This window comes from Apteryx mantelli, chromosome 6, assembly GCF_036417845.1.
Source record: "Apteryx mantelli isolate bAptMan1 chromosome 6, bAptMan1.hap1, whole genome shotgun sequence".
Taxonomy (NCBI): domain Eukaryota; kingdom Metazoa; phylum Chordata; class Aves; order Apterygiformes; family Apterygidae; genus Apteryx; species Apteryx mantelli.
Genome location: NC_089983.1, coordinates 11468947 through 11487044, shown reverse-complemented (window position 1 = coordinate 11487044; position 18098 = coordinate 11468947). Strand labels below are relative to the sequence as shown.

At 42.1% G+C, this 18098-nt stretch overlaps 1 protein-coding gene across 1 annotated transcript in view; it reads left to right on the top strand.

Annotated features, from left to right (window-relative positions):
- The window catches only part of UNC80 (unc-80 homolog, NALCN channel complex subunit), a 140509-nt gene that overhangs the window by 95969 nt on the left and 26442 nt on the right, over positions 1-18098 (top strand). The window contains exons 41-51 of the mRNA XM_067298502.1: positions 271-360; positions 999-1100; positions 3447-3627; positions 4754-5022; positions 7692-7826; positions 8754-8892; positions 10170-10266; positions 10983-11153; positions 11380-11472; positions 13654-13689; positions 14015-14233. Of these exons, the coding sequence (XP_067154603.1) occupies positions 271-360; positions 999-1100; positions 3447-3627; positions 4754-5022; positions 7692-7826; positions 8754-8892; positions 10170-10266; positions 10983-11153; positions 11380-11472; positions 13654-13689; positions 14015-14233 (1532 nt within the window). The remainder of the gene's footprint in view (positions 1-270; positions 361-998; positions 1101-3446; positions 3628-4753; positions 5023-7691; positions 7827-8753; positions 8893-10169; positions 10267-10982; positions 11154-11379; positions 11473-13653; positions 13690-14014; positions 14234-18098) is intronic.

Sequence of the window (18098 nt, the reverse complement as noted above, 5' to 3'; positions counted from 1 at the left end):
AGCCAGACAAATACACCTAATATGAAGAGAGACATAGAAATAAGTAACATCAGTCCTCAGGACTGTGATACTAGCATGTTTTGATTGTTACAAACATGTTCATATATTTTTTGATTAAAAAAGGAAATTGAGAATTAGTGCCTAAAGAGTGTATCAGCCTGACAGGTTTGGGCCTTTATACATTAACTAGATAGTAATTTTTTGGATATTGTAGTCTTTGTACAAGACAGCTAATAAGTAACAAGGTGGGGGTTTTTTCTTTGTCTTCAGGAGTGTTTGGAGTTTTTTAACATACCTGAAACCCAGTCTTCTCATTACTTTTTGATGGATAAGCGATGGAATCTTATTCATTACAACAAGGTGAGGCAAAGGTGTAAGGTACAGATGATTTTGCTCTTTTTATCTCATCCTTTTTTAAACATCGGGGTTACCTGAAGGAAAACAGGCAGTCCGTAAATGGCCAGAATTCTGTCCTGTGGCACCACATCTCTGATGTTTAGTTGTGTGTGGTGGAAGACTGGAGTTTGTTAGAAGAGGGAAGAGACAGAAGTGGAGGCCTTCCTCTTAAGTCATTAATTTCTAACTTTCTCAGAAAAGAGAGAGGGCAAATTTCTCTTCTATTTATGCTCTTCTGTGATGCTTCACACTGACTGCAAGCCCCTACCTGAAAGCTTCAGAAGGTTCAAACAATGTCTTCTCGGATTTTTCTTTTGAGAGGCTGCACGTATTATCTTTGGTTCAATACCTGTGCGGTGTCAAGACTGGAATTGGATTGTATCTGGACACCTCCGGTACAGGCGGAATGATTTGGGTTTTTCTACCCCTGCCCATGGTTTAGCACACTTTCTGAGAGTGATGAAGGAGAGGAGATAGCATTTTTATTTTACCAGTGCCAGTTTCCTGATCCCCACTAAAGGGCCTTTTATTCAGTCCTGATGAGTGATACTGTTACAATTGTATTTGTTTAAAATACATGTTATTGTTTCTTCTCCTGGCAGACCTATGTGCGTGACATTTATCCTTTCCGGAGGTCAGTTTCTCCCCAGCTCAACCTGGTGCAGATGCATCCGGAAAAGGGTCAAGAGCTCATTCAGAAGCAGGTATCTTACTGTCACCAAACATCTCTGCCCAGAAACAAACCTCTGTAAATAAACCTTCCTTTCCCCTTCAAAGGTTTATGCTGCAGATATTGAGCTTTGCTGGAAAAGCAGCAATTGGCACGAAATCTGCCTTGGTGCCATTGGACAGGTGTATGGTATTTTGAGAAGAGTCAAAGAACACAATGTTAATTCCCTCCCCCTCTCTCCAACCAGTTTCTTTTAGGCGGATCATTTTGCATTCTCCTACCCTTAGCCCAAACAATGTCAATTGCCTCAGCTTCAAAGGATGCTTATTCCTTTCTCAGCACTGCCTCTGGCTCTTTAAGAACCTTTTTGAGGCCTTTTCTTCAGAAGTCTGTCTGGCTCTGGAGCTGGAACCATCTGTTCTACCTTCCTCTCTGTCCTCTCACTACAGAGAATGTTTCCTGTCTCTCCTCCTAGTCCTGCTCTCAGGTACTGGTCTTTTAGCAAAACCACCACCAGAAGCACAGCAGTAGTGACTGGTTCATCTGGGGAATCTCTGCCCTCAGGAGGGTACTGTCCTCCATATCTTCCAGCCTCGTGATGTGATAACCTGTCTGGTCCTGTTAATGCTGTGCAGCTCCCAGGAGGTCTCCCATAGGAGCTAAACCCTAACTAAAGCAGCAGGGCAGTGCCTTTAATGTGCTGCAAACCTTTCAGGGTATCATTTCTTTAGAGAGTAAGACGATAGTATTGAGCTCACTCCACCTGCAGAAAGCCACCTGCTCTGTTCTCCCACAAAGGCAGGGTTGTCTCGCTAGCACAGGACTGAGTGTTTAGGGAAAAGTTGCTCTAGGTGTATTCGGAAAGGATGACACTAAGCAGGGAATAAAGACAGAGGGGAGTGTGGTTACACTGTTAGAGTTCAGTATTAACAGCTTTATTATTTTAGCCAAAAAGCAGCTGCTGTAGTTGTATCCCTGGCAACTTTAGTGCAGGGACAGGAAATTATCATCAGGAATGGTTATAAAAAGCAGCTGTAAAGCTAGTTTAGTGGCTAACAGCTAGAATAATGGCAAATGTAGTTAATGCTGTCTCATATGTGTACAGTACAGAGTAGAGAAATATCCCATGTGCTGCACCTGTCAGCAGAAAATCTATGAAAAACTGAAACGACTTGAGATCATTTGGGTTGCTTCTCTGCCAGAGATTATTCTCATTGTGGGTCTAGGAGATGTGTCTCACATATCAAATCTGAGTTTGATATGCCCCACATCACCCAAAAAGATTTAAATGGCCTGTCCAGATTTTTCAGGGTATCATTTTGCATTCCACATTCTTCTATTTAGAAGACTTAGAAGCCAAAGTATTTCTAAGGTAAAACTTGAATCAAGCATCTGCTAGCCTCTCTGTAGTCATGCAGCAAGGTGTTGGACAATATCCAACTTCAGCAATGAAAACGGTGTGGTGGAGTCTGCCCACAGAGCAGCAATCCATAGGAAAGTACTTTCTTTATTGTTGAGTGAGCACCCAATTCTAAGCTGAGTGCACTTCAGCAAGGTTCTAGCAACTCAAGGACGTGGGAAGCTGAGCTTTGTCACACGTTAAGCCACGTGCTCCAAATTTTGGCTTCAGCCCGGTATCTAAGACCTGTCTCAAAACTGTTCCCGAAGACAGTTGCTTCTGCTACTGAGCATCACTCTGCCTTACAGTTACTCTCAGCACCTAAATAGAGTAGCTACTGTCTGATTAGTCCTCCCAGACAGAAGTTTAAAGGAGGCTGGTACAGTGTAACTAGGTTTCCCAGCTGGTGTAAACCAGAATAGATCATCTGAAGTCAACAGGGCTTTTTATGTTTTATGACTGTCTTTCTTTTGCGACCATATATACAGTTGCTATGGTTAGACACAAGCCAGCCTTGACCCAAAGGTACATAACCATTTCAACCAGATGCTGACTGCTGTCTGAGACCTTACAGAGAGCAACACAACTGTATGGCTTTCAGTTTGGAGTTGGTTTGTCGTTGACCAGCTTGGGGCTTACACAGGCAAAGCTTACATTGATCTGCAAAAGACCCCATAACATAGTTGCAAAGTGTTTGAAAGCCATTTGGGTCCCTCCATAAGACCTGACTGAAGTGTTGTTAAAACTTTACACACATAATCCACCTTTGATGAGCTGGGCTGAAAAACAGGGGTCAGTCAACTCTAGAGAAAGGTGCAGCATCAGCCCCTGTGACATTCAGCATGTTCCTCTGGGACTGCAGCATCCTGCCCATCAGAGAAAGCTGCAGAAGGACTATGCTAACCTCAAAAAGCGTATATAATTTTCTAAAGAGCTTTTTGACCAGATTGATTCTGCTCCTTGTCTCTTTTTCTCTCCCAGGTGTTCACCCGCAAGCTAGAAGAGGTGGGGCGGGTGTTGTTCCTCATATCACTGACACAGAAAATCCCTACTGCCCACAAGCAGTCCCATGTATCTATGCTCCAGGAAGACCTGCTCCGCTTGCCTTCCTTTCCCCGAAGTGCCATTGATGCCGAGTTCTCGCTCTTTAGCGACCCCCAAGGTATGGCCTTTTTGCTAGCTTTCTCTGGTGGTTGTACTGGGCCCAGAAGGTTTCTGTGAGGTACTTCATTTGCCTTAGTAACATACAGGCTTGTAGCACTACTGAAGGCTGATGAAAAACCTCTTCCTAGGAAAAATGATGCACAGATGTTGCATGCAAGCACAACAGCAGTAAAGGCTATGCTGTGTTAGAGGTCTGCAGGCAAGGCTGCTTTCTTTGCATCCAAGCCAGAATATGTTATAATTATGTATCATAATTATGTATTAAAATTATGTATGAGGCTAGAGCTGGACCTTATTTTTTCTATAATGAGAGTCTTTCTATTGATTTCTCTAAACTGTGATTCAGAGCTCCAGTTAGCAGCACTCTCCACACTTGCATTCCTAGCATCCTGTCTGTGGGCCGGTGTTTCAAACGCAAGCACCTGCAGCCCAGTTCAGAGAAAGTGTCTGGGACCCCACAGCATAACTACAGCTGAAAAGGACAGCTCAGAGCCCTTTACTGACCACTTTGTACAAGTGGTGGACCTACAATGAAGATGTAGGGACATAGAAACAGCCCTCCTCCTTTTAGAAACTTTGCCTTGAAAGTCGGCTGGGATTTCCAGTTTGATTTGGGCATTAAACAGGCTGCTGTGCTAGAAGCTGTTTCTTGCTGAGTTGTAAGCATTGGCAGGTTTTGTAACAGACCCTGCAGTCACTTGCTTTCCAAAGCATTATTGTAACTATGTATCAGTGTCCTGTAGTGTGTGGGACACTTGAGGATAAAACTACAGCATGAATCTGTACAACTGTCCAAGCTGCGTGAGGCAGATGATGAACTTTTGGTTGTATGTACAAGCTCAGATCAGCTTTCACTTGTAAGAGAATGAGAATTTCCAACCAGTGGGGAGCAGATTAAATGAGCTGTGCGATAGTCATCACTCTTAGCCTTCAAGTCTGTTGCTTTTAAACAAGGTTCACCAAGCCCAATGGGCACTTGTAGAGGTGCAGGATGGGTGAACTCATTTCAGAAGGCAAAAAAGGTCAGTGTTGCGGGAGGGATCTCTGTGGAGGCCTTTGGCCTCTGGTGTTGTGAGGCTGGCTGTGGTGGGCAGGGTTGATTGTTGTTGCCTTCTTCTTCACAGCTGGGAAAGAGCTCTTTGGTCTTGACACTCTTCAGAAAAGCCTGTGGATTAAGCTGCTGGAGGAGATGTTCCTTGGCATGCCCAGCGAGTTCCCCTGGGGGGATGAGATCATGCTGTTCTTGAATGTCTTCAACGGTGCTCTGATCCTGCACCCTGAGGACAGTGCCTTGTTGAGGCAGTATGCTGCCACAGTCATCAACACAGCCGTGCACTTTAACCACCTCTTCTCCCTCAGTGGATACCAGTGGGTCCTCCCGAGCATGTTGCAGGTGAGCCATTTCCCTGAGTCCCAGTGAAGTTACCGACTTTGGGGGCCCTGAGAAGACAAACAACAAATCAAGATGGTAAGGCCCAATTCAGCAGCCCCAATGCTACATTTTCTTTTCTTCTTTGTTGTAAGTAAATAAATATCTGTTTCCTTCACCGGTACTTCCACATAGAAATGTGAAATTTCTGGAAAATTTCTGGAGCTTGAGTCTCCCCCAGTGCTTTTTTCCTCCCAAGGATGGCTGAAATTTGGGAATAGTTGAAATATCTGGAATAGCTACTTGCTAATTGAAACTAAATTGTATTCACTTCTTCAAGTATGATAAATGTATTACCTGTAATTTAAATAGCAATAGAAAATAATGCTAAGTGTTTATGAAATAAAAATGTATGCTCTCTTTTCATTTGAATGATGAAAATATTATAGATGGCAAGTATTAGAGGTAGAGTTTCTCTTCACTTCAAGGTGCTTAACCATGTCCTTCTTCCTGTTGACGTTTGTGAAAAATTAGATACCTAAAATAAAAAACATCAATATCATTCTCTTCCAGACAAAAAGATTATTTCTGCAGGACTTGACGATGGTATTTAAATAGAGACTTAACATTATAATGCAAATACAGATAAAACTCTTGTTTCTGTAAAAGAAACAATGATCATGACAATTCCTATGTATATTCATTTTAACATAGTTAACAATGCTCAGTAGTTAGGACCGGTGATAAATTTAGCTATCTATACAAACTCTATAGAAACTGGAAACTCTAATATCATGCTCTGCATGGTTAGGTGAGTGAATTGGATCCAGGTCTGTGGCTTAGGTTTATTCATCAGAAACAAGACATTTGAAATAAAATAATTTCATTTGAAATACTTGTCAGGAGCCTTTCAGTCCTGTGAAGGACTCTCCCTTTGTTTTCATTTTCCATACTGAAAGAAGTTACTTTTTGTAATTCTTTCCTTTTTTCCCCCATTGCCAATTATTGCCAGCTATCAAATTAATAAAATAGCACTCTTGGGAGGCAAAAAAGTAATTCCAAAAGACAACTAAAGTGTTGCTGACCCTGTTTGTTTTTCCAGAGCCTCACATATCAGTTCCAGCCACCCAAGACCAGCTGGTTTATTTGTGGTCATCACAAATAAGTTCTTCTCCCAGTTCTGGGTTTAAAACATACCCGAGCTGTGAATAGCTTGGTTCCTGGTGCATCCATGCATGTGCCCCTACAGGGCTCTTTGTGTAGCAGGTTCTTCTGATTTCATTGGTGAAATGCATATACTGTTAATTATTGCCCCTCTCTTTTGTTAATGCGATATGGCAAGTGTAACAGGCCATGTTGATTGGGTGTCTTTGTAACCATGCTAGACGCTTGTGATTGTAGTAGAGGCATACTAGTCTCTTCAGCCTGCTGGGCTGCTGGATAGTGAGTGCATCTCTGCAGAGATCTCACACACTGGTAATATTTTAGAAACCTTCAAGAACCCTGTGCTGTAATGTCAAATTTGCACTAACATAAAATTTCAGCATTACCTGTTGCCAGCAAATATCAAGAAAATCCTTCCATCCTGCCTGCCTGTTGCCCTCCCCCGCCCACTCCCAAACCTCCTGAAGACTTGTGCCTACAGAGAAGTACAGACAGGCAATTGAAATGGACAAAAGAAGGAAGCAGGGTGAAGTTGTTCCTAGCCAATTATACTGTTTACATAACTGAGGAACAAATCCCACATCTTTGAGAACACCTTGTCTGCATGGTTCAGTGGTCCTTCTGGGGGAAATGCCGCTCTGAAAACCTAAAAATATCTTAAAGGTGGGAGGAACTGCCAGCATGTTGGAGGATAGACTGGGAGTTCAAAATTATCTTGACAAACTGGAGATGCAGTCTGAAAAAAGGGAAAAACAAAACAAATGTTGATCAGGTTGGACAAGTGTAGGTTCTTATTTAGGCACAATCAGGCACATAAATATGGAAGGAAAATTAACTGATTCGGTAGCACTTCTGCAGTGGAGAATATTGGAGTTGATATAGATCTGAAGCTGAACATGAATCAACAGTGCCTTGCTGCTGGAGGAAAAAAAAAAAAGAAAAAACAAGAAAAGAAAAAAAAAAAGGTGTCAAATGCTCTTCTGGGGTGACTGTACAGAATTATATCTTGTGAAAGGCACATGGAATAATTCTGCTACAGTCAGCAGTGCTCCAAACTCAGAGTGCTGGCTCTGTCCAGTTGTAGGCACTACACTTCTTTAAAAACTTCAGTTAACTGAAGGGAGTGCAAGACTAGAATGTGGAGGTACATCTAGAAAACATGACACATGAGAAAGGATGGAAAGAGCTGGGATTTGATTAACTGAAAAAGGTACAGATTGATAGAGAAAGGACTATGTGGCATCAAACATGCAAAGTGCTTCTAGAAAGGAGAGGGGAAGAATCTACCTCTGATATAGAGGACAAAAAATAACGGACCAAAGTTGTGACAAAGCAGATTCAAGCTTGACACAAGAAAGCCCTTTTTCCATGCGTAGTCTGGACCTAAAACACAGCCTGGGATAGCAGTCAAGCCTCCATCTCTAAAAACATGTCAGGAATGACAAGGCTGTAGTTGATTCTGCCTAGGGTGAGGAGATGGAGAGCCTTCCACTAGAGGAGTACTTCCATGTCCTTTTTCATTTGCTTAGGTATATGCTGACTATGAAAGCAACCCACAGTTACGCCAAGCAATTGAGTTTGCGTGCCGCCAGTTCTACATTCTGCATCGCAAGCCCTTTATTCTGCAGCTGTTTGCAAGCGTGGCTCCTCTCCTGGAGTTCCCTGTGAGTAAAAGCCATTGCCTGGGCTCTGTGTGGGGAAGTCTGTGTAGGCAGCCAGCCCCCCATCAGTCAGAGTTCGCAAAGAGTAAACAGGGGAGAAGCAAGCGCAGTTCTTATTGATCATGCACTTACTCCACTCAGTGCTGCCAGAACCATTTCCTGAACTTGCTTCCGCAGGCTTTTGTTCGTCAGTTGATTTATGCTTTATTTTACCTCCTGAATCATCTGATGATGGTCACTGTTGAGCAAGATGCTGAGATAATGGTCCACTGGTAAATGTGGTCTCACTTTAAATTTCTGTGTACAAGTAAGTTATAAAAGGACAATAATGATTTGTAGCACTTTAAACACATGGCAAATCCTTTCTTAGAATCCAACAATAAGAACAGAAAGCTTATTGCCAAGTTTTACTGCATGTGATCTCTAAGACTGGATTAGCCATGTTTTGAAACATCCACTGATGACTTTTTACCATTTTAGTGAGTTAAAACAAGTTAATGCAATTTTAATTTAAAGGGGGACTGCCACATCAAACTATGAGCATGTACAACCTACTCCTTCACAGGGCAGCAAAGATCTGCTTTTTCTGGGAAGTAAAGCTGTGCATTTTCAGATCATGTTTCCACTGTAGCATCAATCTGCTGAGTCAAGGCAAAGCTTATTATTTGATAGCAGTAAACTAGTGAATTCCTGAAGTCTAGGTGAGCCCTTTGCTATATATATATATGTGTGTGTGTGTGTGTGTGTGTATATATATATATATATATTTGAGAGAGAAAGAAGAGAGGAGGGAGTGGGAGAGAGGAGAGAGTGGGAGAAGAGTGAGAGTGAGAGAGAGAGATGCGCACATCTCCAGAATCTCCAGATAAAGATTCCTGGGACGCACAAGGCCCTCAGAAAATCAACCACAAATGCATGTCGTTGAAACAGGATGCTACAAACAATGGATCCAACAAAGGAGTGTCAGCTCAGTGCCTGTTTGACCTGCTGCAGTCTCTAGAGGGAGATACTCCAGACATTTTGGACATCTTGGAGCTGGTGAAAGCAGAAAAGCCTCTCAAATCATTAGGTAACAGCCAAGAACCCTTTATTAAGTAATTCTCAATTGTTATTTATTGACCCAGCATGATTTGTTCAGGGCCTTTTTCTTCTCCCAGAGTGCAGCAATACCTGTTTCTTATGCTTCACGTAGCTTTTAAGGTTGGGTTTATTGCCACCATCTCTTAGATATTTTCTGCAGGAAGGGAATTATTCATTTATTTTGTTCCAGAACTGCTACTTCTGCACTGAACCCGCTAGCCTGAGACTAGCTCCTGGCATTTTGGATTTTATCATGTGTGGGTGAAGAATAGAGATACCTAATAAACTGTATTGTGCTGACAAGATCAGTGTCATTCTCTCCCCTCCTCCATGTGGGCAGAAGACAAAAGATCCTCTCCTGTGGGCAGACTGTGACTAGTAAATGATGGATGCCATTGAGAGATTTAACAGTGTTTAGCTCTGTGGGGGGAATCAATTTATCACAAGGCAGAATATATAGGGCTCTGTGATGTATCCAGGACACTGTGTCTCTTGGTAGTAATCCATGTAATGCAGTATTTAGGAATTCAGCTGCTTTGTGATTTGCAGAGGAGTCATTTTTGCTGATTTTTATAAGGATCTGTGACTTATTTCCAGATTTGCACTTCCCTTAAATAATGCTGATTTTGATGAACTGTGATGCTGTACAACAATGTCATAAGTTATTATATAAAAATGATACAGAAATGGAAGATATTTCTTCCTCTTTGTGGATCGTAGTAAACATTTATATAAAGCTTTCTATTCTCTTTGGGTATTCAAAGGCATTCTTAAAAAAAAAAAAAAATTCCTAAGTGTGTGTTGAAGATGACACTGTAAATGAAAATGTTGTGTGCCTGGTATTTTTCCTGTGAAAATCCAAATTTTCTAAAACGTCTGATGGTGAGAAGGAAAAAGCAGAAGGGAACATAAAGATTGTCCTTAAGCTCACGTGTTCTTGTCACATATGAGTTTAAGATTTTCCTTGTGATGGGTGACATTTGAAACAGGACTCCAATAGCAGTTGTAGGCCTTGTGCTCAGCAGTGATTTGACCTGCTGAGAATTGTTTCTCACATACTGAGTTCTTGGATGGCAGGGTGAAAGTGGGCATGCAGCATGCATTCCTTTTTTTATGGATAGATTTTTTTCAAAAATCAAGAGCCTCTTGAAATTGTTAACATGAGAAGCAAGCGACTGAAAAGGGGGAGAAGAAAGAAGTGTGTTAGCTCCTTTCATATTCAGTATATTCGTGGGATAGTTTTCTCATAGTGTTTTACCTCCTCAGACTTCTGCTACGGGAATGAGGACTTGACCTTTTCAATCAGTGAAGCCATCAAGCTCTGTGTGACAGTGGTGGCCTATGCTCCTGAATCATTCAGAAGGTGCTACTCTGTTTCTTGGTTTGTGCATACTCAGGAAAGGCATAAGAGCTGCATATCATGTGAGAAAGGCAGACAGACAAATAGAGGCAGAGTGTATATAAGGACATTCCAAGGATTGGGCTTCTCTGTGAGCCTAAGCCACGGCAGTACTCCCAAGCCTTGGCCTGCAGTCCTAGGACTCTGGCTCCAACTGCTGCCAGCTCCTAGCTAAAGAACTAAGCTGGATGTTGGCCTGAGCAGCAGTGCATAGGCTGTATTTCCGTAATGGTGAGTGAGGTGGGGATCACACTATGTTCTAAGGGTTTCTATGGTCATGGAGGCAATGGAGAGGGAATTGGAGGGGAGCTGGAAAGAACAGGAAAACACAGATTGAGGGGAGGTAAGCTGTGAATGCAAAAACATCGGTTTCCAAGAGGGAACCAGAGAAGAAAGGAATCTTTGGAAGGGAAAATGGATGTATGCAAATGGATAACATATTCAGAAGATATCCAGGTTCAGGATGTTTTCATTATTATTGTTTCATGCATCAGCTATTTTTCCTCCTGAAGTCCCCCATCAAAGAGTTTCTTAGGCCCAGGACTACTTACTTGTGAGAAGCTAGGAAATCCCAGGCAATGAGACATCCAGGGGTCTTCAGATAGAAACCTAAGCTTCCACATGAAGTGAATTTCAGGATTGATGGAATAAAGCTGAGCAAATATTGGTTGTCGTTCCAGCCTCCAGATGCTGATGGTCTTAGAAGCATTGGTTCCCTGTTACTTGCAGAAACTGAAGCGACAAACCTCTCAAGTGGAGACTGTGACAGCAGCTCGTGAGGAGATTGCTGCTATGGCTGCACTTGCCACTTCTTTGCAAGCTCTCCTGTACAGTGTAGAAGTTCTTACCAGGTAACTTCCATGGACCAAAGGTTTCAGCCCCATTTAGTGATCAGTTTGGGGAAAAGAAATGCACAGGAGCCACATGGTGGGGAGTCACAGTATGTAACTTACTTTGTATAATGGCTGAGTTTTAAACATGGTAAAATTAGTGCCAGATTTCACCAGCTCGCAAGCAGAATTTCAGTGCAGTTGTTAGATTCAGTTTTTAGTGTGTTATTCACCTTTGCTTTGGCAGGCCTATGACAGCCCCACAGATGAGCAGGTGTGACCAAGGCCATAAAGGGACCACAACAGCTAACCACACTATGTCAGCAGGTGTGAACACCAGGTAGTTTTTCTTTCTTTCTCGTTTTTCTCATGAGCTTTTTTTTTTGGGGGGGGGGGGAGGGGGAGTAACGTCTCATTGCTCAGAGTGCTCAGAGCACTTCCTCAATTGCCTGAGGAAGTGCCCTAAATGCTGGCAGTGTCTGTAAGAGAAAACAATTAGATTAAAAAAACCACATAGCCCAGGAGTGAATTTCTGTCAGTAACCAATATCCCCATTTCTAGAGTTTCCAGTTTAAAACCAGGTGACTGAACTGAAGATCAGGATGTCAAAATAGAGGACACACATCCTAGATGTCTTCTTTGCTTCCCTTTTTGCACCCTGGAGGCATACTGACAAAGCAACCATGTCCCTCAGTTTTCTGTTTTGCTTCCTTCTCAGTCCACTGTCGAAGAGGTCGCTGAGCAGAACCCGTTTGGATAGCAGAAGGGTCTGTTCCTTCTGGCCTTGTTCTGAGAAAGTGAACAGCAGTAAGAGCTCAAGGCTGTGTGTTGGTTGAGATTCACAGAGATTTGCACCTCCTCTAGTTTTCTTTTCTTTTATTCTCTTTTCTATCACCTCTACCTCAGCATTGGTCTAGGTTCTTTTTGCAATTACAGATAGCAAAGCAGAGGGTGTAGAGCATTTGACAGAAAGGAAAGAATGACAGGGAATATTTTTGCCCTATGTTTAAAAAGCCAACAAACAAACTACATACAGAAGAAGGAAATAAGATAGGAGATGGGGTCAGCAGATTGTAATACTGCTCCTTGACCATTGTGGCCGTCCAGATTAGGCTGCTGTGAGGACAAGGCCACTAGACAATTTATCCAGTCACGGAGCAAGGGCTTAAGAAATCTTGTCATAAAAGCCAACGAAAAGCCTTTGGGACTTGAGGTGATTTTCTCTGCAGTACTGGTTACTCCTCAGAGGCCCTGCTGGTACAGGCTATGCCTTACTGTGCTTAAAATCTGAGTGTCTGTGCTGACCCAGAGAGGAAGTTCTCCTAGCAGGAGTTGGAGTAGCTGTTGCTTCTAGAGCAGAAGATTCCTGCTTGAATTCTCTTTGTTAGAAAACAACTCGTAAGTAAGTCCGAGTACGGCCAACAGGCCAGTAAAATACCATGGGCTGTATAGGACTGTATATCAGGAATACGTTTTTGGCAAGACGTGCTTTCTGAGCTGTTCCCTTTCTTTATATTCGAGGGGGATAGAAATCACTTCACTACATGGATCATCGAAGGACTAGTATGTCAAGTTACAGGTGTATAGTGTACACATCTTGGTTGGTAACTCCTGGAATCAGTCTGTTACTATTCAAGATTAGTTCATCCAGTCTTGGCTTCTCAGAGGTGCATCCATCAATTAGAGTGAATAAAGTCACAGCTTGTTTTTTCAGGCCAGGATCTGAGAAGCAGATAAACTACTTCATGCCAAGGCCAGAAGTGGATATATGCTGCTTACATCCATTGCAAGATTGCCCAATCTAAGAAAAATAACGTGTAAGGGAAAATAGTGCTTTATATTTCTTGTCTGCTGATTTTGGAAAGCAGTTAATATATACCTGATACTGTCTTGATACTGTGTGACTTGAATATCCTGATTTACATTGCCAGACCCTTCTGATTAGCAAACATTCAGTCTCTGGTCCAAAATATTTTTGCAGAGCTGTTTCCTGCTTTTTTTTTCTATTGTGTTATCATTGTAACAGACATCTGCTAGCAACAGCAAGTGTCATCATGGTAGAATGGTCACTGTTCCAGCCTTGGACATATTAGCTAAGTGGTGCAGGGCTTATTAATCCTTTCTCCACAAGAAGTAACTAGCAAGAGAAAACGACAACAAAACAAAACTCTCTGAAATGTTCTTTCCACTAGGTGAACTCCAGCTTTGTGAAGCAAGCCAACCACTGGGATGGAAATCTGTGAGAAAAAGTGCTTGAAAGAGTCTGTGTTTTTTTAAGCCCCAGTTTTTCTTTTCGTAACAAGTGTATGGCCGTTATTCGTGTTTGCTCAAAAACATTGGGAGGCAAATGCTATTCAGTGAGATCACTAAGCACGTGCAGTAATTGTTCCAGCAATATGAGATACCATCCTGCCCATGGGGAGTATTCCCCTGGGCTGCAACAGTGTCACCTCTTTCAGAAAGGCACATCGTAGCCATTCCTAAGTTGCTGTTTACAACTGCACTGTTTCTGTTTTCCCAGGTACCCAGAACAGGGAGCCAAACTACACTTTATCAGGTACAGTAAGATCTTCACCCAGTCTTCCCTAACATGTCATGATCTGCTGCCTAGCAGTTTCCAGGTTCACTGGGTCCCACCCACTGCTGCTGTGACAGGAGGCATAGTTTCAGGGGAAGATAGCAAAGGATAATTCATATAGACGTTATTCTTAACAAGACTTTGTAGGGGATAATTTCCCACTTTTCCTTTACCATAGATGCAACTGTCTTCAATTGCAGGGGAAAGCATCTGTTACAAAACAGCAAGCTGGAGAGGTGTAATCTACCTCTGCTCATCCACTGCATATGACATTTCCTTCTTTTTCTTATTTTATATCCTCCAGGGAAAACCTTCACTTGCTGGAGGAGGGCCAGGGTCTTCCCCGAGAGGAGCTGGATGAGCGAATTGCCAGAGAGGAGTTCAGGAGACCACGGGAGTCATTGCTGAATATCTGCACAGAGTTCTACAAGCACTGTGGCCCGAGGCTGAAGATTTTGCAGAACCTGGCTGGGGAGCCAAGAGTGACTTCTCTGGAGCTGCTGGATGTGAAGTCCCACATGAGGTATTCCATAGACTTTCTGCTTTTGCTAGTTCATTTCAGGGGTTTTCCTTTCTTTTAGTTGTAATTTTTCATAAAAGCAGACTGGATCACTTTTTGGTAGTGTAGAGTTACATGTTGCTGTCTGAATCACATAGAACTTGTTTTGGATGTTCCTTAGATTCTGCCTTATGCTGCTTGTGTGTAAGGAAGGTTTCATATGCTCGAGTGGTCTCGTTCAGGCTCCCAGCTCCATTGGGTGAAATAGCTCTGTGGGGGACATGGCTGATACATCAGAATAAGATGGAGTGAGGAGCAGTGCAGTTAGGCTGCCTTTGCAGGGGAAGGGACGAGGAAGCTGCCCGGCTGGCTGAAGGCAGCCTTTCTCCTTTCCTGTGACTCCATGCACTAGACCCAGCCACCAACAAGCTGGGAGAGGAGGAAAGCAACCCCTGCACTGTATTGCATTAGCACCTGAAACACCACAGAGGATGGAGAAGGAGCCATTTGCAGGAGCATCACCTCAGTGTGTGATACAGCAGGTACACAAGTCTTTTACTGAGGTGCAGCACTGAGCCCAGCTTTCTGGTTGGAGGCTCTCTGCAAACTGTTTCATGTGGTGCTGGTCTAAGAGAAACTGGGGCTAGGCCCCTCTAAGTGGTTCAGACCTGATTCCCTCCTACTCTGGACTTGCTGTTCAGGTTAGCCACAAAACAGGGGCAAGTCGCCACTGAGAAGCTTGCCCAGATGTAAAAGACGACAAAAGCCGTGGGACAAGAGGTACTGGGACCTGTTTCTGTTATCAGGTTTTCATCTGTCTTCAGAGGAAATTTTTCTCATCTGCCATCATCTCTCAGAAGGCATAAACTCATTAGAGTTTGTGATTTGTTTCATGGTAAGAAGTGTCTCAGTGAAAACTGAAGAACCTCCCAAGCTCTGAAGTAAAATTTTAAAGTGTATGTTTTCTTGGCTTTTCTAAGCTTTCTAAGGTTTTCTGAGGTAAAATCCTGTGCGACTCTCACAAGTTTTTCCTTTGAGCTTTGAAGTTAAAAAATCAGTAAGAGAAAATTGACCTGGTATGTGTTGGTGTATACAGAGATATCTTTGTGGGACTTGACTATAGGGTGAATATGTTGTTGCCCTCATGCTGCTGGTGTGTTTTGACAGTGCAGATACTCTCTGAGGAAGTCACAGTTAGCACTGTACTGACTGTCACCTGTTGCAAGGAAAACTGGGACTAATATGAGGCAGTCTCAGGGTATCTCTGTGCGTGGGTGTGTGGGCAGGGGGAGCCAGCTATCTGAGTGCTTTTAGGAGACATGGTGAAATACTTCAAGATCATTCTTTAAATTCAGAACAGCCAAATATTAACAGGGCATTTCTTTATGGCCTAAGCCAAACAGTGCTCAGCAGAGTATTAAAGTAAATAGAAAAACTAGCAAAGATATCATAGGCTATCTGGCACTGGTCTGGCCCCAAAGGTAATCAAAACTACATTAATAGTAGTTTATGTTATGCCCTGAAGCCCAAGAGGCCATTCTGGCTGCCAGTTTTTCCTCTGCGGAAGCTCTACGCTATTTCCCCGGGAATGCCCTGTGAAGGAAGCTGAAGGGTGACGGGTGTTAGCAATGCACTGAACCAGCTCTGTTCCTGCCCCCTGGACCATGAAAAACCCTCAGAAAGCTCTTCTAGCTTTTACACACATGCTCTGGCACTCTGCAGAAAAATGACAAAGCCCTGTATCGGGCAGATTCTGTCACAAATTCGAGGTCTTTGGATTCAGGCTATCTGTGTAGAACACCAAATTGTGTTTGATGTTAATTTAGGTCTTGTTTAACAAATGACCCAAATTCCTTGGGGAGTTCAGAGGATTTTTTTTGTTTGGTTGGCTGCTTGCACATGTGCTGAATTTTGTTTTTCTCCTCCCTGGCAAATGTTTAATAATTAAGAGGGTAATTTCAAACAAGAGATGTCTGTTACCACACACGCATATCATTTTTATATAGTGCTTGGCTGCAAACAAACTGGTTGAAAATCTGATGGAAATGGATGCTTTCTCAGTGCCACCTTGATATTTTTCCCAGAGACACAAGCCTCAGAAATACATCTGTTTGGCTGCATTACAAACTCCGTGACTCTTAGCAATAGGAGTCTGAGATGAGATTTTAAATTTTATGTTATAAAGCAAAGGTGGGACTCTCAGGACAGAGTATGTCCTTAGTTTGACATGTTTTTTTGATGATTTCATTGGGAGCCAGGAATATATGTCAAATGGATGAACTTGCTTTATTTAGTGCAGTAAAGTAAGAGACTTGCTATTTTTTTCCATATTACGTTACTATCCTGGTCTTATATTTGCATGCAACATAAGAACGCTCTGTGTGTGCTCCCCAGAAGTATTTGCTGTTTCACAGGAATGTGGGAATTTCATTTCTGTGTGTTTTTATATTTTGGAGTTATTGAGCTTAGTTGTTTTTAAACAAGTTTGTGTCCCTCTCTTAAGACAACTTAAATCCAAATGTACAGAAGGTGTTATTGGTATATTTCTGGAAAGACATTTTCCTGTGAGCAGATTCTAGTAAAACAGAGTCACAGCACATAGTAGCAGCTGGTAACTATTTCTGCATTCTTTTCAAGGAAGAAGTTGTTTCATGGTCAAAGGTTACAGCAGTAAAACTAAGGGTTTGATCTGCAGAAGATAATGAGTTGTGCTCCGATTCTCTAATGTCTCCTGGAAAGTGCTGGAAATGACTATTTTATTGTGGTTGGAACCAGGATTGCTTTATTGTAGTTAGCACTAAATAAAATGGAACCTTATCCTGATTCTTATATGAACTAATTTCAAAAGTATCAGTGAATCGACTGACAAGATGTAGCCTCTGTAGGAAAGAACCTTTTCTAAGTAGAGAGCAGATTTAACAGGATGTGATGCGACAGCCATGGTCTTGGGAGGCTGACATGCTAATTCAGAGACTTCAGAAAACAAAATAATATATTATACACTTCAGATGGGATTCATCTCACCTAATTTTAGCCATTTAAAAGTAAAATGTTTAGTCTAAACAAGTCATGAAGATCTCTTTGGATCCAGTGAACAGAGAGATGCACATCCAATAGGCAGTTTATCCCAGTATTTTAGGAAGAGTTTAGGAAGAATTTCCTAGGTTGCTTATTTGTGCATGAAAAGAGCTAGAAGACTGACATCCCAAGTTTGATGAGATGGATCTCACACATTATAATGCATAAGAAAGTTTTCATATACCATTATATACTACTGATATTGTATTGCCACAAAGCAGCATAATTGTGTGATAATTTAAATTTTATAGTGTTTAAGAAAGTAGACATATTCCATAGTAGGACAATGTAGTTGTAAAAATTAAGATTAAAGAAATACTGGATAACAAAACACTTTTATACCACTTTTCATTAACCTGAGGAACTCATTGCCCTTGATATTGCTAGACAGATTTTAAAGAGGATGAATATATGTTCTATTAAGTGAAGACATTTCAGAAAAAGCACTCACAATATGAATAGGATTATTCCATAGTTGTCCACTGCAAAGTCTATTGAGGTTTCAGGGAGTATACAGGTTTCTATCCCTTTTATTAGTAGATGTGATGTGGCTAATTACCTGTCTTTGTCTGCATCAAATCTACAAGTATTTGAGCAGCTATTTGTCAAACTGCAAGTATGAGTTAAATGTTGCTGTGGTATTTCACAGTCAATATAGAAAATGCCATTGGCAAGGCCATCTGAGAGGGTTAGAAGGAGCAACAGCAACACAATCTCTAGAGGTGTTAGGAAAAACAAATTGAAACTTCATGGATAAGTCATCATACACAGTACATGCTGTGTAAACTTGTGGGATGGCACATTATTTTTA